Source organism: Zonotrichia albicollis, chromosome 6 (assembly GCF_047830755.1).
Source record: "Zonotrichia albicollis isolate bZonAlb1 chromosome 6, bZonAlb1.hap1, whole genome shotgun sequence".
NCBI classification, from domain to species: domain Eukaryota; kingdom Metazoa; phylum Chordata; class Aves; order Passeriformes; family Passerellidae; genus Zonotrichia; species Zonotrichia albicollis.
The window spans coordinates 17,141,255-17,162,888 of NC_133824.1; the positions used below are offsets into that span (position 1 = coordinate 17,141,255).

Here is a 21,634-nt window from a genome sequence, read left to right on the forward strand (position 1 = left end):
TTCTGTTGACTGGTGTGCTGGGAAGTGTTAATAGATGCTTTAGTGCCCCTTATGCAGATAGCCAGTTGTGCCTTCCTTTTTTTCTCCCTCTTCTATTCTTCATCCCTCCCCTTTGGTCTCTCATTTGGAAATTGCAGGCTGGTGTTTGATTTTCCTGTGTATTTCACTATGGCAGAAGAAATTTATGAAATTATTGAAAGACAGTTTTGCTGTCTCTGCCCTCTAAAAATTAGCTGCCTATGTAAACTACTTGCAGCAGCATGAAAGAGATCTTACGGTGTTAATTTTTCTCCTGATCTTTGATTGTTGCTGAAGCAGGGAAACATGTTTCTTTTTGGAATTCATTGGTCATCATCTGTTCTGTTCTTTTGACTAGTTAAGATTCTTTCTTGATAATGGTGGTATCTGTAAGTCTGCAGATTTCAGTTTTGCAAACTCTTTGCTCAACTTCTTAAACTGAGTGTGTATGTAGTAATTCCAAACTGCTTTATTTTGATGAAGCTGAGACACTGATCTGAATTCAGACCAGAATCTAGAATTAGACATTGCAAATATATGTCTAATATATTGCTAGTGAGCAATTGATAAAATTTTTATTTAATAACTTAAATCTAAACTACTTCCATGTATTTGTTTCCAGATTTTTGCAACCAGTGCAGAAGATTGACATGAATCTTACTGATCTTTTGGGTGAGCTGCAGCGGGATCCTTGGCCTGTTCCACAAGGAAAGCGGCCCTTGCGTTCCTCTGGAGTGGCCCTGTCTATAGCTGTTGGGCTCCTGGAGGTAAAAGCTTTAGCTGCAGCTAGGCTAAACTACAGCTAGACAATTTTCTTGCAGAAAAGCTTCCACAATCAATATGTAAAACATTTCTAATTGATGTGTATGAGTTTTGTAGGATGATTCTGGTGAATCTCATCCTTTGCATGCTTATAATTTCATAGACATTTATATATTTTTAATAGGGCAAAAAAGAGACTTTGAATTACTGGCAGATTAAACTTCTGGGAGTGAAAAAATGCTGTTATTGTTACAATCCTATCAGTGTGATAAATATCCACGTATCTAATTCTTTTGTTCAGTTTGTAGCAAAACCCAAAGGTTTTCTTTGTCTTTTATTTCCTGCAGTGCACTTTCCCTAATACTGGTGCACGCATAATGATGTTCATTGGAGGACCAGCGACGCAGGGACCTGGCATGGTTGTAGGGGATGAATTGAAGTTACCTATAAGATCATGGCATGACATCGAGAAAGACAATGCAAAATATGTTAAAAAGGGTACTAAGGTAAGAGATGGTCATGGGATCTCATACATACTGCTATAAAGTAAACATTTAAATTGGGGGGCACTGCGAAATGCTATTGGTAATAGCAAATGTGTAAAGAGGTGGGAATTGTGTGGTTTTGTTCACCGGGCTCTGAATAGTGGTATGTCTCAAGAATTTCTTCAGAAATGTCAGGATATTGAGTTAGGACTTGTTTAGCTCACATTAAAGTTTTTGGAGTGTTTCTCTGGTTTAATTCAGAAATTTGTGTGACCAAATGGTGTATTTAGTGTTGTAAGGCTGGTGCTTCTAAGACTGGTGCTCAAAACTGTCTCTTGAAGTTACCTATAAGAGTTGGGGAAGGATTAGGCTGTAGAGTTTAGTCATATCTAATTTAATTTAAAATGTACATTTGGGTTGGTGAACTGCATCCAAAACTTGTGGAAGTCATCTTGACTGATTATAATGGGAGCTTAAACAATTAGCTCAGTTGCAGGCATCTCTCATTGTAGACACTTGAGATTAGAATAGTAAATTCAGTTCTGTGCTGGATCTAGCACTAAACACAATGTTTAAATGGAAGATGATCAAATTTTCTAGTTTAAATAGCAACCATTGTTCTCTTTAGTGGTAGTCAAGCTCTCAGCTGATCAGGAAAAAAACCCCAAGTGTTGAGAATTCCAGTCTTATTAACTTTAGGAAAAATATGCTTTTATGTGAATAGAATCTGATAATGTTATAGCAAAATTTTGTGACTTCAGGATTTAATGTGAAGATGAGGAGAGTTCACATTGTAAATTGCTATGAACTGGATTTTCATCTTGTATTTAGCATTTTGAAGCCCTGGCTAATCGAGCTGCAACAAATGGTCATGTTATTGACATCTATGCATGTGCATTGGATCAGACTGGTCTGCTGGAGATGAAGTGTTGTCCCAACTACACTGGGTATGTGTCTGTTTGGTTTTTTGGTAGGATATAAAGATGCAGTTTAAAACGGTTGAACAGGAAGCGCTTGCAAACAATTCTGCTATTTAAAAAAGTGTAAACAGACAAACTCTGTTGGCTACATTTGTACTGGAATTTTAGAATATCTTGGCCTCTGGGAGACTTGTCGCCACAATTTTTGGTTTAATCAGAAGCAGGTTTGCTGTTTTCTTTTAATGTGATATTTTTGAGGCTTGAATAATATGGATGTCTTTTAAACATACATTTTATCAGATACACGTGTTTAAAACATATCTGTGTTTCTGTTTTTCTGTGCGTATCTGTGTAAGTGGAAGGTTCCAGTAAAGATAAGGACCTGTCCTTATTTTTCTTATTCTTCGGGGTGGTATAAAACCTTCTATTATTCTTTCTGTCTTACTTATGCCATTCTTTTATATATTGTATATATATAATCTATATATGTATTGTATATATAGGTTCAGCTAGTGGTTTAGATGGCTGTCAGGTACAGCTCCTGAGTTTCAGGCCAGCTTGGCCATGCTAATCACTCCTTCTCTTTGGAGCTGTGTGTATAGCCCTAGCTTGGGAGCTTTCACTGTTCAGGATATTTATGTTTAAATTTGATTTCACCTGCATATTTGACTCCTGTTCCTTTTCTGCATCAAACAAACTTGAGTTGTGTTTTTGTTTATACTGTTTTGCTCTTTCTGTCTGCTCTTCTGACTCACCCTATTTCTGTAGCCTTAATGTATAGTTTGTTTATTTCTCCTACAACTCTTCTATTTTGGTTTTGGCTACATCCCGCATACAGGGAGGAATTTCTGATTCTATCTATGTCTGTTTTCTTTTATTTTTTAGTATCCACCTGGAAACTTCTTTTCAATGTAATGTTTGACCTATTGACATATTTTACTAAAATGTTCTAATTAACATTTTTTGATGACTAAAAATATCTCTCATTAATATTTTCTAATGGCAGGGTATATTTCATGACAAGTGGTAACTGTTGCAGTTACATCCACAGAATATGGCTAAACATAAAAATAAATCATGCTTCTTGAGCATAGTTTTAACCCTGAAGTAATGAATGAACTACACAAAATGCTATAGTATGGAATAATAACTATCAGAAGTAAAGATTTTGTATGTCAGGATCTTGAGGCATCCTTAGTTTTGAAAGTCCACCACAGTGTTTTTCCAGTGAAAGATTTTGTTACATACTATAATGACCTTAAGATGCATAGGGCAAGGAGCTCACTTCACACTTTCATCTTTAACATTGTAGCAAAATACTTATTTAACATTACCCTATTTTAAGAAGGTAAAAATATGTCTCACAGTGAATTTAGTCTTTAGTTTCTTTAATAAAAATGAACTATGTAAATAATCTAATTTAACTCATGGGTTTTGTTTGTTTGTTTTGTTGTCTAGAGGCTACATGGTAATGGGAGACTCTTTCAATACATCATTATTCAAACAAACTTTTCAGAGAGTATTCACTAAAGACATGCAAGGACAATTTAAGATGGGATTTGGTGGCACATTAGAAATAAAGGTAAGCATACCAAAATGCAGTCTGTTAGTGAAAAAAGGCAATAGGATGGCTACAAACTGGAATCTGCCTTTTTAAGGAATTTTTAGAAGCATGCTAAACAGATCTATTAAGTGTAGGCTGTACATAGCTGTACATAGTCCTAGCTATATTTCTGTAGTTCTGGGATTCTGTAAATGTGAGTTAGGTATAATGGTAGTTCTTCTCACCTTGCATTCAATGAATCAATGTGAATGTATAGATTTTGATATCAGTGGTTTCTTGGTTTTAGATAAGTCAGTTTCTCTGTGTACTCCAGGAGTGTTGGGAATTTAGCTGACTAGAGACTGGAAAAGTGCAAGACTGTAGCTAATTCCAAGTCTTGCACCTGCAAGATAGTGTGTCCTTGGGCCTAGCTGAGTATGATAAAGAAATGGACAGCGAGACGTGAGAAGTGGAGAACGTAGGCCCAAAGGAATGAAGAAGAGTTGATGGTATAGTTTAACTAATAGATTGTTTAGCTTACAGAATATTCATAAACTTATTTACTGTATAAGTGTTTGATGCTTTCTTCAATAAACTGGACCTGTGATGAAAAAAACAAAACAAAAAAAACCCCAGGGGAAATGTTGAGAATTTAGCTGACTAGAGACTGGAAAAGTACAAGACCGTGGCTAATTCCAAGTCCTGCACCTGCAAGATAGTGTGTCCTTGGGCCTAGCTGAGTATGATAAAGAAATGGACAGCGAGACGTGAGAAATAGACAATGTAGGCCCAAAGGAATGAAGAAGAGTTGATAATATAGTTTAACCAATAGATCACTTTGCTTACAGAATATTCATAAGCTTATTACTTGCTGTATAAGTGTCTGATGCTCTCTTCAATAAACAGAACTTGCTTATCACTCATATTGAGTGTCCGAGTCTCCCCTCACCGACAAATGGCTCATCCCTGACAAAAGCCTCATTCTGCGACGCAGGACAAATTTTCTTTCACTTTCCATCCTTACCAGAATCCATTCTGGCATTTGAACGTTTTTTGCCTCCACCATTGTGATAAGCTTAGAGCTGAATATCCTGTAGGTTCAAGCACTGCCTTCCTTGATGTTTCTTGAAAAATGTTCCAATCTCATATTGTAGAATATGAGACTATTTTAATTTTTGGTAAAATTCTGTAGGACAAATACTTGAACCCTATTTTTTTTGTACACTTATTGATGTGAATTTTGTTGAAAGATCCCAGAAAATGTAAAAAGGGAGCCCCAATTCTAGAGGGATATACAGATTACTTCAAAGAGGAAAGTGACATTGGAAGAACATAAATAACTAATTTAGCTAAATATGTTTAGGACATAGAGAAGAAATTCTTTAACAGGTGAGTGTAGGCTTATCTTACAGTACAAAGTATTCAGTTTTAATCTTACCTTTGAATATTTTAATCCTTTCATTAGGAAGGAAGCATTACCCTGTATACTTTCTAGGCTCCTATGTTTATAAATCAAGCAGCTTTTATCCATATTTTAATTTATGTTCATGCTGTTAAGATATACTAATTAGTATAGCAAATAAACATAATTAAGTGTAGAAACTGAGCGCGTGAAAAGTGTCTCCAGATGTATCAAGCATTATTATAACCTTTCCCAAAGGTATCAGTAATGCAATATGCCTTGAGATTTTAATTATCTAACAATAAAATGAGACTGAATTCTTTAGCATGGCGTGTTATTTCTAATATAATGTATATTTCTATTTGAAATTTGAAGACTTCAAGAGAAGTAAAGATTTCTGGAGCGATTGGACCCTGTGTCTCTCTCAACTCTAAAGGACCTTGTGTCTCAGAAAATGTAAGTAAACTTTGCTGAAAATAAAGGTAATGTCCTTCTGTGGAAACAGGATTTAAAATTTGAAAAGAGGATTTGAAGAGAGCCTGAAACTTCCATAAACGGAACAAAATGGTCACTTTTGACCAATTTTAAATTAAATACATACAAGCTTGCATTCATTAGTAGGTCAGATTCAATTGTACTAGACCTTGCAGATCCCTTGTTACTTGTTTAGATTTGTCCACTTGTTTAGATTGTTTAGATTTAGTTGCTTTAAAATTATTTTGCAAAATGTATATGATGATGTAGCAGAAACCAAGTAGAAAATGAGTTAGCATGCTTTACTGTTAAAATCAGAGCTGTGTGCTTTCATCCATAGTGAACCATAAAAATACATTTTTTAGAAGGAATTGACAGAACAGGAGGACACAAGACTGGAAATACCCCTTTTATCTGAACTCTGTCTTCCCATTTTGTAGCTGTTTCACCAAATGCACATTTAATTAATTGATTGAAAGATCCAGCTATTGCAGGCTCCTGAAGTAATACTTTTAAATTATATTAGACTTAAATGTTAATGTATTTTCTTATAATTCAATATTACTAACCTTTGATTACCAATAAAAAACCAATTTCTGCAAGTGACCAAAATGTCTTACATTTGAGAAGTTTCACTTATGTTCCTAAGAATCTGCATAGTAGAGCACTTCCCAGTATGAAAATGCTCACAAATGGCCTTTAATCAAGCACTTTTATTCCTTAAATTTTCCTTGTATTTATAACTGCATCTTTGTGAATGTAAAAAATTCAATATAACCAACAGTGTTTTTTCTTGGTGATCTGGTACAGATTTTTTTCATTTCATTGAATATATTGCATAAAATGAAAAAACTCAAAAATAAATTAAAGGTACATATCCTTATTTAAGCTACATATCTATTTCATAAGAGGTAGTAGAGATCCACTTGTGAGATTGTCTGTTGGCTTTGCAGTTATATCATGATTAATTTTTATTCCAAACCCCATTTTGTTGAAATTATCTGAATTCAAATTTGAATATGAATAAATTGAGAGTACCTGCAGCACATTTCAGTGGTAACTGGAGAAGTCCTCTAGCCAAAATGCTTTCAAGTGAATACAGGTACAGTGACATTATTGCCAGCATAGCTTTCCTTAGAAGTTTTATTTGGTTTCCCTGTGTCCATTATGGAAGATGGGGTGCTTTAATTGGTTTTGCTGGATATTTATGTTGCTTTGATGCCAAAAAGGAACTGTCAGTTGAAATATGTTGCTATCTGTGTACAGTTACCTTGTTAGTTTCTAGAGAATGTGTAACTAAGTAAAATACAGGGTGTAAGCTATTACTTAAAGTTTTACTACTGTACCATAGAATAATCATTCCACTTGCATGTGCTTTTTGCCTCTGCTTAAGCAAAATCTGGTATTTTCCTGTTACTAACTTGCTTTTTCAGTCTTTTTCTAATGCCAGGTTTTGATCTTTCTAATGTATTAATTATTTACAACAAAAATCTCTACAATCTCTTTTTTCTAAAGTTATTCCTATTTAATTATATCCAGCACTGCAGTTGCTTTGCAGGAGTGTTTGTTTGAGAGGGTGACAGAGTGAGCAGGGAGAAAGCTTGTGAGAGTAGTTGCAAACAGTTACCTATAATGGCTAGATGCTGTATTTCACAAACCAGGAAATACTTCTGGTTTATAAAAGTGTTACAACATCTTTCTGCAGGAGATTGGAACAGGAGGCACTTGTCAATGGAAGATTTGTGGTCTTAATCCTACTACAACACTTGCACTGTACTTTGAGGTGGTAAACCAGGTAATAAATATTTGTCTACTTGTCTACCAACCACAGTAATCTTACAAGCTTTGACAGTCATATAAAGTATTTTTATGTGATTCCCCCAACACGGTAGCAGGGATAAAAATGATGTTGCCATTTTGTGTTGTCAAAGTTTAGAGGTAGACAGTAACTGCCTAATGATGACCTAATCTTTGTGTTTGTGATAATAAGCACTAAAGAGCTCTACAAGTTTTGATTAGAATTCATAATCTCTAACTCAAATTTTTTCTTTCAGTGTTTTACTTATTGAATGTATTTTAATTGCATTATGTAGAAATGCTGTAGTCTGTCTATTTAAAAGTGCTTTTCAGTATTTCTCTGGTGTTTTAGTTACAAGGTAATTACTGCATCCTGTTACATTTTAATTTATTGCTCAGTATTTGCAAGCAAAGATTGGTTTCATTGAAATGCATGAGGGACAAATAGTCTGATTTCCTGTTTCCCTGAGGAAAAAAGAGGATGAAAATATGAGGAGCAAGTGTGGTACTCATTCTCACACCATTTCTTATTCCAAGAAGCAGCTTAGGAACTGAGCTGACTGTAGTTTTTATATATTTAGTATGCTGTATTTCATAGTTTGTTATTTTTGCAAAGGTTTGAAAACTTAAACTTATATTAGCCAGGTTTTGATTTTACCTCTTGTATGTTTATGTTGGGCTCATTTTATTGGTAGCTCTAAAACCGGCCTGATTATTTAGTGTAGTAGTTGATTTCAACTCTCCTTCTCTTTTGAATTGTTTATATAGCATGTTAGCCTGTATTTTCACTGAGCAGAGTTTTGAAATGTCAGTCTACACCTGGATTCCAATCTTTGTTTTGACAGTGCTTTTGGAGATCCACTGATCAACATTTTAGATTAGTATCAGTTTTCTTATCCTGTAATTCCAGTGAGTCATATGGTGTTCAAATAGAATGTGGTGAAACCAGGAATTGTAAGGCCCCTTGGAAAACATTGTCTCTGTAAGGGCATGTGTAAGGAGAGAGCATTGGTTGCTTTAAGGATATCTGGTGAAGCCAGCAACTGCTTCTCACATCCCTAAACAATCTCCAAGTTGAATATCTGTATGTAGTAAAGACACTCAATGTAACAAAAGCACCAGATGATGCATTAATATTACTTGGGCTGTCTATTGGAAAGAATTTCTAGTAATTAGTTACACATTTTCAAATCATACTGTAAAATCTTGAGATTCTCTTTTATTTTCTTTTCCTTTTGTACTTAGCACAATGCTCCCATTCCTCAAGGAGGACGTGGTGCAATCCAGTTTGTGACTCAGTACCAGCATTCCAGTGGACAGAGACGTATCAGAGTGACCACAGTTGCCAGAAAGTATGTTGTACTTGTGGTGAATAATTTTTGAAAAGTCAGGGTGTATATCTATGTATATGCCTTTTACTTTGTAGATTTTTTCAGCAGTCTCTTGTTGGAGACACTTTCCTCTCTTGGCCTGTGGACTGTTTTTTCTCTGAGTGGTTACAGTGGCTGCATAATGTTATTGTAGGAGTGCTCTGAGGAAAGCCAAGGGATTTTAGACAAAGGGGAAGCTTTGAATGAAATTCTGAGGCCTAAGCTGAGGATATGTTTGGGGTTAGAGAATGGCAAAAATCACTTCATAACTTAACTGGAGAATGCTAACTGCATTTCAGAGGAATGTAAATACCTGGTATTCCATGTATAACCTTTACCTGCAATTTCCTTGATTCAATATACTTCACAATTTTAGGAAATGATGTTTAGTATTTTGAATACATTTTTCAATGTCCAGTGACATTTATTTACTCTAAGCTGAAGGAGATCATTACTTGGTTAATTCGATGGAAAATTCAGCTTATTGAAAAAAGCATTGCCCTAATTATTGAAAAGACTATGTTGTTAACTTAATTAGTTATATTTGTAGAATTTTGGTGGCTGATGAAAGGTCTAATTAGTAGTTTTACTCTTTTAATTTACTCTGTAAATTAAAAAGAACTGGCAAAATGCACAAGAAAATTGCTTATGTGGGAGTGTGTGATTAGATTAGTGGATGGTGTTTTCTGTAACAACCTTTCATCATTAATTTTTTAAAAAATATGGTACCTGTTCTATTAGTGACCTTAGCTTTTATTTCACTGGTTGCATGGCATCTGTACAAATAAGGAACATTTCTAATTAAAGAATAGTTAACTGGGAGGCTGCTCATTCTATCTGCCTAGTAGATTTTTTGAAGCTTCAGCATGAGTTTGTTGAACTGCTAACTGTTAAGGTTTCTTTGCTTTAATTTTGAAGGGATGTTTTGAGGTTGGCTTTTTCCTTTCACTGTGATGCAAATCCCTTGTATTTTTATTTTCCAGCTGGGCAGATGCACAGACCCAGATTCAAAACATTGCTGCATCTTTTGACCAGGAAGCTGCTGCAATTCTCATGGCTAGATTGGCAGTGTACAGGGCAGAGACAGAGGAGGGCCCTGACGTGCTGAGGTGGCTGGACAGGCAGCTTATACGACTGGTAAAACGAGCTGTACTGCATGACTCAGATGGGTTTCTTGCGACACATACTGTTCAGTGATAGTTCACTTTAAAATAAAAGTAAAAAATGAACTGAGTGCCTAATTTCCACATGAGGTTATACAGAATTAACTAAGATCTTCTATTTAAAATTTAAAAAAGAGCAGGTGTATTTTCAGTTTATTTTTCATGTATTTTCATTTATTTATGTTTTGTCAACATATTATAATTGCCAAGAATTAAGAAAAATTTTAGCATATGATTAGCAGAAATTAAAGTTTTCTCTACTTTCTGTTGTCTGTCATGATATTGTAGAGTAAATATTTTTAGAAAAAAAATGGCAAACTATCTAGAAAACCATATGATTTTTTAAAAGTTCCATTTTCTGTTTGTTTTTCAAAATGTATTTTAATTTTGATTTTTTGAAGTAATTAGTTATTAATAATTTAAACAATTTCCTCTGGGCTGTTTAATCATGTAGGTTTGCTTAGTGATTTTAGAGGGAAAAACAACCAACACACAAAGTTCTTAAAGCTTCATATGCAAGAAAATCACTGCTTGTTAAAAAGAGAACTTGTGTCAGTGTTTTTGCTAGGATTCTGTCTGTTCTCAAAGTTGCAAGCACCACAAGTCATGTGCCTGTTAAAACCAAACTTACAGTAATGGCATGACCATGCAAGTATATTTCTTAATATAGATTTTCTTTCTTGTTTCCTCCAGTGTCAGAAATTTGGAGAATATCACAAGGATGATCCAAGCTCTTTCAGATTTTCAGAAACATTTTCACTTTATCCACAAGTGAGTTTGTCTGTAGGAAAGTTTGTCTATAGAGATGGAAGAGAATGCTCAGTGAAGAAAGAGTCCTTGTAGCACTGAGTACAATAAGGCATATCAGGATGAACAGACCCCCTGCCCCTTTCTACTGTCTGGCATGTGGCATTAAGAAAATAATTTCTGTTGTCTGTGCTCCTGTGTCCTTTTTTGTCCTCTGCCCTTACAGTTAAATGTCTAACTATGTATATTTTTTGTTTCTCCTACAATGAAATCCTTATCTCACCTGAATTTGTAATTCATATGACGACACTTTTAAAAGGGCTGCTCTAATGAAGAAATTCAGAAAACATGAGGAGAATAAGTGGATTTGCTTTATTGTTTCTCTCCCATATGATTTATGATACTGACCAGAAAACAGACACTTCTCTGTGAAGTGAACTTGACCTTGACTGTATTAAACTTCAAACAGTTTCTTTGTGAATAATCTGTTCTGATAAATTTCTCCCTTCTGATAGCTCAACATACTTCACTTTTAGACTTTTCACGCACTTCCGTGATATTTCTGTTTCAGTTATGCACTAATCTGTCTGTAGGTGTTAAGTGTTGGGTAGAGATTGAATCAGCAGGTGGAGAATTTGTTTCAGCGATGTAAGCATATGCTTTTGCTAGCAAAGTTTGACTTTGCTGTGGTTAATGTTCCTTTTTCTGTTTATATGCTGTAACTTAGGTGTAGGACAGCAACCTCCCTCATAGGAATGGTAGAACTTATAGTGAAGGGAGCATTTCAAAGCTGCTTTGTAGGTTTACCCATTCTGATACCTCTCTTACTGTCATGGGAGTGTGTAAAAACTAGCAAAGGTGCCTGTAGAGATTCAAAATGTTAAAGGAGCTGGGATTCAGTTTTGTTGTGGCATTGGTCTCATGCAGTTTGTGGAAAATATTTCTCTCCTTTTACAACTATCCTTTGATCTGTCAGAGTTCAAAACAGTGGTTCTTGTTTTGCAGTTCATGTTTCACTTGAGAAGATCTCCTTTCTTACAAGTTTTTAACAACAGTCCGGACGAGAGCTCCTACTATCGTCATCATTTTATGCGTCAAGATCTAACCCAGTCGCTTATCATGGTTCAGCCAATTCTTTATGCCTACTCTTTCAATGGGCCTCCAGAGGTATCAGTAAAATAACTCCAAAGTGGGTTAAAAGGGGCTTTGTTGAGAAAGAGCTGGTTGCTGTCTTCACTGTTGCATGTTATAAAATGTATTGGTTTAAAATTTATTGTATGAGAAATAACATTCATTTGATTTAAAGCAGCTATGAACAAGGCATATCTCAGAATTTTGATGTAGCAGTCTTGAGAATAAAAGTCACTTTGTAAAGAGATTATTTTTTAAACTTAAGGATGGTACTTTTTTGTTGGTTTCTGAGAGCTTTGTTTGGCTTTGTGGAGCCAGAATGTAAATATAAACAAAAATTATTTTATTTAAAAATGTACTTTCACTGTTACCTGAAAGAAAAGTTGATTTTTTTTTTTTTAATGTAAAAGATTTCCTCCATTTTATTGCCTTAATCCAAAGCTTCTAATTTTAACATGGTTTCTATTATGTGTAGATTTAGTACAGAACCTTCCAGCTGACCTTGTCATGGCACATTCTGTATAAACCTAAAATAAAAAGCTAGTATTCCAAGAAGCTTCTGAAAGAAGGGTCAGGCACTTGTTTGTGTCAGTAGATAACAAAAGCAGTCTGTTACATAAAAAAGAGCAAGGCAGTGAAAACAAACATAGTAGTTGAGGATCTTGGCATGTTGTATTTCTAACCTTTTTTAGTTTTTTTTTCTTTTAGATTATTCATGAGGATATAAAAAAAAGACTTTTAGAAGTAGAGTTCAAATGAAAGTAATAAGGTGGTTGTGAAGAGCAGCTTGCAAATCTCCCGTGTATGAAAAACAAGTAGTTCCATTGGTGATTGAAGGATAAATATGATTAAACAGGAGCTAATGTCTCAGTGTAGAATGAATAACATTTTTTTCTTGATTCTTGGAATAGTTAACATTTTTGTTATCTCTAGTAATTTTGATTCAGTTAAATCATATAGCACTGATAAGAGTGTCACTACCCTTAAAAAGGTGACTGAAAACCTTAAATATTATATTGGATTTCATAAACCATGGGTATTTACTATATACAGTATTGGGGGATATATATGCATAGTACTAATATGTTGTGAAAACAAGACTTAAAAAAAAGCCCAAACAAAAATCTTACACGTGAACTGCTGAATCTTTATGCATTGAAATACAATTCAAATTAATGGCATTGTGTGGGTAAATACAAAGGTGCATGAAAGACTAGTAAAGTGCATAATAATGAAAGAGGTTTCAGCTCTTGAATACATTTTTTATTACTTTCATGAAGTATCAGACATAGAATCAGGCAGGATAACTTCAGAATGAAATTGTGTGGGTTGCAGATGTGTAACATGAAAAGGAGCAAATATGGAGCTTTACTAAATGATTGAAAAAGTTCCTAAGTTACTGATCAAAAAATCTGGCAATGCCATACAATTGGTCAATTCTGCCTCAGTTGATAATTTTTAAATTTATGTTTAAATCTTAGCCTGTTCTTCTGGATAGCAGCAGCATCTTACCAGATCGCATTCTCCTTATGGACACCTTTTTCCAAATCCTTATTTATCATGGAGAGGTAAGAGTTGTCAATTCTTACATAAATACTTTTTTCTGTAGGAGTGATATATTATGGAAGTCACTGGAAGTCAGGCTCCATTCTCATGCACCTCCAGTGCTTGACCCTCTTATTTGCATGGCTGACAGCAGAATCCTAGTTTGTGTTTGTAGTTTGGTAGTTTAACATGTCAATGTGCACATACCTGACATGACTTGACATCTTGGTCCTGTTTCTTATGATGAGTTTGAGATGAATTAGCTTTAACATGCAGAGTATTTTTTTAGATCAACATTTTTCCTACTTTAGGGAGTGTTATACCCTTCCTCCCCCTCCTCCCCACTTTTCACTCATTTATTTTTGACCTTTAAATTGAAATTCAGGGATGGGTAGTCAGAACATCAAGTTTATAGTTACCCTTTGTCTCTACTGTCCTGGATGAATGGAACAGCTCCTGGCAGTTTGGTAGATAGACATTCCTTAGTAATAAAGTTAAAGTGCTTGTGAATTGTTACTGCTCTGCCTCCCTGGAGGAATTGAGCTGCTGCTTTTTACTGCTTTGCAAGTGTAAATGGTTCATAGCTGAGAATTTGAAAAATACTATTCTGGATCCTGTCCTTGTAGCTGCACTGATAAAAATATTTGCTAAACTTCAACACTTCTTAAGTAGCAGAATATTACCTCATTTTTCTAAGGTGCTATCAGCAAGCAGCAGTGGTGGGCAGCTTCCTGAGGGAAGGGGAACAGGGGCTGAACATCTCTGCAAGGCAGGTGGGGTCTTGTCACTGAGGACCTGTCCCCAGTGTACCTGAGCAAGGCAAGCAGAGCAGCTGTGGGCTGTAGCCACACTCAGCCTTCAGTCCAGATCACAGACATGTTCATGGGGATGAGGCAGCTCCAAGTTCTGGCCATGAAGTCGAGTCCCTGAGTGGGGGTCCGGATCAGTAGGTGCATGGCCTGGTCCAGGCCTGTAGCTCAGGCAGGAGCCAGGAATGAGACCCTCAGTTTAAAAGCAGCTGCCAAGCAGAGGAGGGAGGAGCCCCTGCTGAGGGTCCCTCCAGGGCTTTCCCATCAGCTGCCTGTGTCAGTGAGCTGACCTGGAGCAGCCAGCCTCTCTCCTAGAGGCTGGGGAGGTTGTCCTACAGACAGATACCTACCTCTGAAAGGTATCAGTATAAATACTTATTTCTTATGTGTCATAGACATGCATATTAGAGAAGTGTAAATAATATCTTTGACCTCCTCCAAACAAAATACTTGACTTGTAAAAGATGACCAAAAAAGAGGAAGTACAGATGGACCACAAATTGTTAAGAGTTTGAAAAAAAAATAAATCTAGTAGCATGTTACCTGCACATCGTGGCTTTTAAAAATTAACTTCCATATTATAGGGCAGAAAGGGATGAGTGATAGAAAAGAGGCCAGCAATGGCACATTCTCCTCTGAAAAGACGTGTGTATCCTCTAAGAAAGTTTGGTGAATCAGTTCTAAACTTCTTTCTTTCCCTGTCCCCAGACCATAGCACAGTGGCGTAAGTCGGGGTACCAAGATATGCCAGAATATGAGAATTTCCACCACTTGCTACAAGCTCCAGTAGACGATGCCCAAGAAATTCTCCATTCCAGATTTCCAATGCCCAGATACATTGATACAGAGCATGGAGGAAGCCAGGTATGGTGAAGTGTATGTTATATAATCTTGGCAATGATATGTTAGTAATTTTGTGAGATATCTTTGGTAGTAAACATCAGTTTCTCTGCTAAAATACACATAATTGCAAATCAATGTTCTGACTCTTAAAGCTTTTACAGAACAAGATATTTAGGAGTAGCTTTCTCCCTAATTTATGAATCCTACTATGTATTATTGTTTTAATCATACTGACTTTGAGTCTCAGATTCTTTGTGTAAGCTGTGTAGGGCAGAAAAGACAGTACTTGTCTGCGTCTCTGAACCAATACCAGAATTACTATGTGTCTTTTAAAAAAATTTATTAATTAATGTTTTGTTGATATTCACATTTGCTTTGCTAGTGCTTGAAAAAGACAAAAGCTTGCTTTCAGCAGCATCAGAAAGTTTTTAGCAGTTCTTCATTGGAGCTGTGGAATCAGCAAGTGGCTTTATTTACAGAGGTGCAGTTTGCAGTGTCTGTATTTCTGGATAGTAGAAATGACATATTTCATACATATGCAATTTTTTTCTGAGTGCAGGAAAATTCTGTTTGAGAAGATCAATTTCTTGTCTTTATTTTTTTAAAGGCTCGATTCCTGCTTTCAAAAGTAAATCCCTCTCAGACTCATAACAACATGTATGCATGGGGACAGGTGAGTATGAATCTGCTGACAAAGCTTATATACACGATTTTTTCCCCTTATTTCAGAAGGCAAGTGAAGTGGCACATTATATATTGTCTATTACTTATAATATTATATATTAATTATATTACATGTAATTAATAATGTGAAGTTTTTGAAACTGAAAAAGAAATGCAGTTTTGGTCTGATGTGACCAAAATTACAAAAGTTAAGAAAAATGGTCTTTATTTCTTCAGACAGAAATGATCTGGTTTACTATTCTAAGCTTCTGTTAGGCTGCTTTCATGTCTAGCCTACTTTCTTAGACGGTGTTGTCTTAAGACTATGGGTTTGATGTTTGCCTGACAGAGCCCCTCAAAGGGCTTTGACTGAAACAGTTTTGCAAAGTTAAAAGCAGGTATTTTCTTCAGGCAACAGATAAAAAGATTTGGAATAGTCACTGATAAGAGCACTTACTGCCTTAGTACTAAATATTCTGAGGCTAGACAATGATTGATTAAGCTAAGTATACCATTTACAATTCATTAAGCTTAACTTTACCAGTAATTAAGTTTAGTTTCATTCTGCTTAGTAGCAGAGATGCAGATCTTACCAAACAGTGTTTCTGCTTTTGAGGGAGAGAGGAGCAAACCCATCCGCCTGAAAGGTAGAATCATATTCTTGTCCACACCATGTTGGAATTAGAATAATTTTATACCTGCTGTAGTCAAATAGACTGTTCCCTGTTCCTGCTGTGAGAGATTTAAGAAGGGCAGCCACTTTATCATTTTCATTTTGGTGGGTGTGTTTTTTTCATATATAAATGAGTAACAATGAGGGTTTAGGCAGCTTTGGTCAGGCTGAGCTGTCTTGTGGATGAAAATTGCTCAAGGGCAGAACAGAACAGTAACACTTCAGTATTGCTTCTTCCACCTGGCTGAGCCGTTAGAAAGGCTGCTTGACCTTCACCTGGGGGCCTTCTCTGTAAGTCAGCATGTTGCAGCCTTGTATTGTTATCTTCCTGTCCACCTGTATCACAGAGCTTTAGATCTCATTGCTATCAATACCTTAAAATACTGGAAATGAGGGTGCTTTGCACATGTGAAGTCTAAGGGACTTTTTTGCAGTAGGGGAGATAAACGTTGAAGGTAGTTACAAGAACTGGCAAATACTCCAGTGCCAGTGTATTGATGTTTTCCAGAATTTCTGTGACCAGAAATCAGTTTTCAAATCTTGTCTTTAGGCAGAAAGTTTTATTCAGAAGTTAAACACTCTATAGCAGCTTATATTATTGAATGGTGCATTGAATGGTTCTATGATCTCCTTCTACATTTATCTTCTGTAGTGAGTAAGTGCTAGTGCAGTGTCATCTTCTCATGCAAATCTAATGGCATCAGACATTTGAAGCTACACATTAACCGTGCTCTTAAAGTATTTTGCTAATGGTGTACACTATTGAAGTCATGAGTGAGGAAGCTCTATAGCAATTTTATGGCAGTTACTTTGTCAAGTAAGTTTTTTCAGGCTACATTTTCACAGGGATGAATTGGATCTAATGAAGCTTCTGGCAATGAACATCACTGAGGTCCAGAGTGAAAAAACTTGAAAATTTTGTACTGAGTCAGGTCCAGCACAATTTGAACACAAATCCCAAATTCTTTTGTTTCCAAAGTGGTAATATAACCAGCAGTTCATTAGTGCTTCTCTTCATCTTGTTTCCCCTCAACATACACACAAATGCTGTAGTTTAGAAGGTCTTATTTTTAATTTAAACATTACCTGGAATTTTTTGAAGTTTCCACATTTCCAGCAGTACAGGACAACTGTTTTCTGTATAATTAATAAGCAAATGAAACAGTATTCCAAATGTAAATACAAAAAAGAAATCTTCAGCTGATCTGTAGTATAATGTTTCATGCTGGACAGGTGAGACTGATACATCTTGCAAAAGATAGCTCTCCATTTTAATGCTGAAAAGAATTCAGTTCTAGGGTAACATAAGAAATGATGTATTAACCTCCCCAGGGGCACTGCACTATGTGTGCTCAAGGTAATATGCTAGTACTTGATATGGTAGCATTTGCAGGTTTTTTGTGAAAAAAAAGTTGAATCAAGTACTAATTATGAAATGAGGAGGGTTGTATCTGGGAGAAATTTAAAACTGATTGGCATCTTGCTCTTTTTTTCTCATGACATTCCTGGATTGTTTGGTATTTTATTTTGTGCACAACTAAAAGTCCACACTGACCAGAAGAGGGCACCCACACACCACTGAAAGCATGTTTCAGGAGGTGATAAATTGCCTAGTTGGTTTTTAATATTCTAAGTAAAGATTTTCTTTAACCTTTAGCAGGTTAAAGAAAATCTGCTAAAGCTCTATAATAGTATAGAAAGCATTTTCAGAAAATAATGATAAACTTTTTGTGCATCTCCATTATGTGGTTGGTGTTTGAAGATGCAGTTGAATTTTCGGAAAGGACTTGTGAGTGCTGATTGACAGCTGCTGAACATGACCCTGTGTGTGTGTGCCCAGATGGCGAAGAAGGCCAGTGTCACTCTGGCTTGGATCAAGAATATTGTGTCCAGCAGGACCAAGGGAAGGGATTTTCCTCCTGTGCTCACCACTGGTGAGGCCACACCTTGAGTCCTGTGTGCAGTTTAGGGCCCCTCACTGCCAGGAGGACACTGAGCTGCTGGACTGTGTCCTGGAAAGGGAAGTGGAGCTGATGAGGGCTCTGGAGCACAAGTCCTGTGAGGAGTGGCTGAGGGAGCTGGGGGTGCTTAGTCTGGAAAAGAGGAGGTTCAGGGGAGACTGTATCACTCTGCACAGCTACCTGAAAGGAGCCAGGTAGCAGTTGGGCTCTTCTCACAGGTAACAAGCAATACAAAAAGAAAAAATTGCCTCAATATGCCAGAGGACATTTAGAGTGAATATTAGGAAAAATTTCTTCATAGGAAGGGTTGTCAAGCATTGGAATGAGAGGCCCAGGGAAGTGATAGAGTCACTGTCCCTGGAGGTGTTTAGGAGTTGTGTAGATGTGGCACTTGGGGACATGGTTTAGCAGTGGGTTTGGCTGTGCTGGGTTAATGGTTGGACTCACTGACCTTAGAGGTCTTTTCTACCTAAATGATTTTATGATTCTTACATAAGAGAGCTCAGACTTAGCATTTGACAGGCTTGGAAGTAGAGCATCCTTTAATCTCATCTTGCTGCTATCAGATGATAGCTGATTTAGTGTGCCTTCCCTGAGAGTGGCTGTGTATTGTAGTGATCCAGAAAATGTTGCTGCACTTGGGTTTGTCTCTTGGTCGTTCACTGACAACTGTTTCTGGCCAGGTCTCAGAAAACAGCATCTCATTAGGACTTTTGAGTTCTGAGCATCCTCATTAGGACTTTTGTGTCTGTGTTTTGGAAGACTTTACAAGAGTTCCGACAGCTCTGGATTTATTTGGAAATATGGATGCTTTGTACCTTTGAAAAGGTTGAATTGTTGAGCTGTACAGGAATTCTTCCTGTATCTGTAAATGGAAATAGTGGTAGACTGGTCTTGAAAGACTTAAGGGAGTTACTGTGTAAAATTTGCAGAGTTGCCAACTGCTTGTTTATTTTGACTTTGTTAAATTTTGTAAATTCGTTTAGAAATAGTAATTAAAACATCACAGTTTTGAACTTCTTGGATTTGTGAAATAGCAAGAATCCGCCCAAAAGGTGTTTTTTGGTTGTTTTGTGATTTGATTGCTCGTGAGTTTCAGCTGCTTTTGGTCTTTCTCTGAGTTGGTAGAGAGCCACAGGAGAGAATAGGCCCACCTACCTCTCTTTGGGAAAGCCGGATGACCTTTGCTTGGTGTCAAATCAGACCCTTAGGGGATTTCTTTCCTTCTTTCACCATTTTGATATGTCTGAGCTTCACTGACAGATACTGATTTGTTGGTTGTGTTATTTGCATATTACTGTTTCTCTCCTTTTTGCTCTACTGAGGCAGGAAGGATGCAGGAGCTGTGCTGTGGAAATTTTATTTACATGTAGAAGTTTGTAAATTAATATTTGGCAGTTCTTGAGTTTTGTATGGCTGGTGTAAAGATCTTGCTATACAGCAAGTCATGGCTCTGTGTGTTAATGGAAGAGAATGTAGTTGTGGTTTATGCTTGAATTCATGTAAATGTATGAAAATTTATGTAAATGTACAGTCTGCTGGGTTTTTTGTCAGAATTTCAGCAATGATATGCTTCTAGGATCTTGCTAAATTTATAAAATGTTTATTCAGTGGAACATATTGTGTCTTAAAATGCGTTTTCTTCACAATGTGTATAATCAGTTCTCTTTTTTTCCCTTATTTCATAGGAGTCTGGAGCACCCATTCTTACTGATGATGTCAGCTTACAAGTATTTATGGATCATCTGAAGAAACTTGCTGTCTCAAGTGCTGCCTGAAATTCTGCAGTGCATTAGAGGCACAGATAAACTGCAGCCATTTCAGCTTTTTTCTCCTTTACCCTTTTCCATGTCTCTCTTGACAGAGTGCTCTGATATGCACAAGCTGCCTGACTAGATGTAAAGCAGTGTTGTTTTCAAAGAAAAGTTTTGTTATCAGCAAATGTTTTAATGTGAACTGCAGTTTGTAAAAATTAGAGGTACTAGATTTAAGTTATAAGCAGAGGAAAAAGAACAGTCATTTTGATTACTGTGATACTATAATTACTTTGAGATCATTTGCAACAACTTTGAGATGTGATTTCAGTTTCTTGTTTGGAATGGTTGGGGTTGATTATGCTCTGCAGTACAAAGGCCCATTGAACAATAAAGGAAATCTTTGGTGATGTCTGGCTTTCCAGACTGCCATGTGATTACTTTTGTTCACTCAATCTGAGCCTGAAGTGAACAAAGCAACAACAAAAAGCCTATAAGAATAGTATTAACTCAGTCTTTTGATTTAGGCTGATGAACTTCTATTTCCTGCAGAGATATTGCTTAGGGGTATTTAATTTCAAGTATTTCTTCCCATTTACCCAATTTGATTCTTTGGGAACAGAGTTTTTCTTTATTTCAATGTAAAGATTTTGAACTAAAAGTATATAAACTCCACTGTTGCACAAAATTTAAATCCACATGTATTTTGACCAAAGTATCTCTTATCAAACACAGTAACAGGTGAACATGCTAAAAGTTAACACTTTCAGCTTGAACAAAGAAGAAAGCCTACACTACCAAAAGGAACTAAGATAACAGGCTTGATTTTTGTCTTGGTGACTATAGTTAAAAATAAAACTTACCTTTTTTATTATTGCCTTATAATGTTATTACACTAATGCATGACACTGCACATCTGCTTTCTGTTTCTGCATCTTTTTTGTTATGAATTCAACAGGCTTTAGTTCTTGTTGAAACAGTATTACATAGAATATGATGTAATTAATTTGATCTTTAGTTCATACTTGCTTTTTTGGGGGGTGGATAAATTAGTAGGCTTTCCCATTTACTTGTTGAAGTTTACACATAAAACAGATGTTTACATAGGTAATGTGACATTTTGACAAGCAAAGATGTGAAGTGTGGTAGTGGGCAATAACAAAATGTGCCAAGTCTAAAGGAATAGAGAGTTCATAGGAAATTCAGTTGTTTATTGGTGTGATAAACATGAAGATGGTTTTTCTGTTTTCTGTAAATTCTTAAAAACTTGATTCAATAATTTGCTCTCCATTTCTCTGATCTAAATGAGATGAGCTCCTTGCCTCAAAACAAATAAAATACATGTTTTTCTCTCACTTTTTGTATTTATTGGGCTGGTTTCTGTCAGTTCTTGAAATCAACTGTGGAAATTAAAGTAGTAGTGATAAAATTTAGAATAATGTCTTTTTTTTTGTTCTTGTAATAATTGGTATCAAACTAATTTAACTTCCAGTAGTTAAATTATTTAACTAATTTTAACTGGTTAATTAATTTAAACTAATTTAAATTAGTTAACTACTTTAACTACTTTTTTT

At 36.0% G+C, this 21,634-nt stretch overlaps 1 protein-coding gene across 1 annotated transcript in view; it reads left to right on the forward strand.

Annotated features, from left to right (window-relative positions):
• The window catches only part of SEC23A (SEC23 homolog A, COPII coat complex component), a 29,289-nt gene extending 7,874 nt beyond the window's left edge, over positions 1 to 21,415 (forward strand). Inside the window, exons 7-20 of the mRNA XM_074542645.1 lie at positions 641 to 785; positions 1,128 to 1,286; positions 2,097 to 2,212; positions 3,644 to 3,767; positions 5,506 to 5,586; positions 7,310 to 7,399; positions 8,647 to 8,753; positions 9,755 to 9,908; positions 10,628 to 10,705; positions 11,687 to 11,848; positions 13,294 to 13,380; positions 14,875 to 15,030; positions 15,617 to 15,682; positions 19,995 to 21,415. Of these exons, the coding sequence (XP_074398746.1) occupies positions 641 to 785; positions 1,128 to 1,286; positions 2,097 to 2,212; positions 3,644 to 3,767; positions 5,506 to 5,586; positions 7,310 to 7,399; positions 8,647 to 8,753; positions 9,755 to 9,908; positions 10,628 to 10,705; positions 11,687 to 11,848; positions 13,294 to 13,380; positions 14,875 to 15,030; positions 15,617 to 15,682; positions 19,995 to 20,084 (1,615 nt within the window). The 3' untranslated portion in view covers positions 20,085 to 21,415. The remainder of the gene's footprint in view (positions 1 to 640; positions 786 to 1,127; positions 1,287 to 2,096; positions 2,213 to 3,643; positions 3,768 to 5,505; positions 5,587 to 7,309; positions 7,400 to 8,646; positions 8,754 to 9,754; positions 9,909 to 10,627; positions 10,706 to 11,686; positions 11,849 to 13,293; positions 13,381 to 14,874; positions 15,031 to 15,616; positions 15,683 to 19,994) is intronic.
• The last annotated feature ends 219 nt before the right edge of the window (positions 21,416 to 21,634 follow it).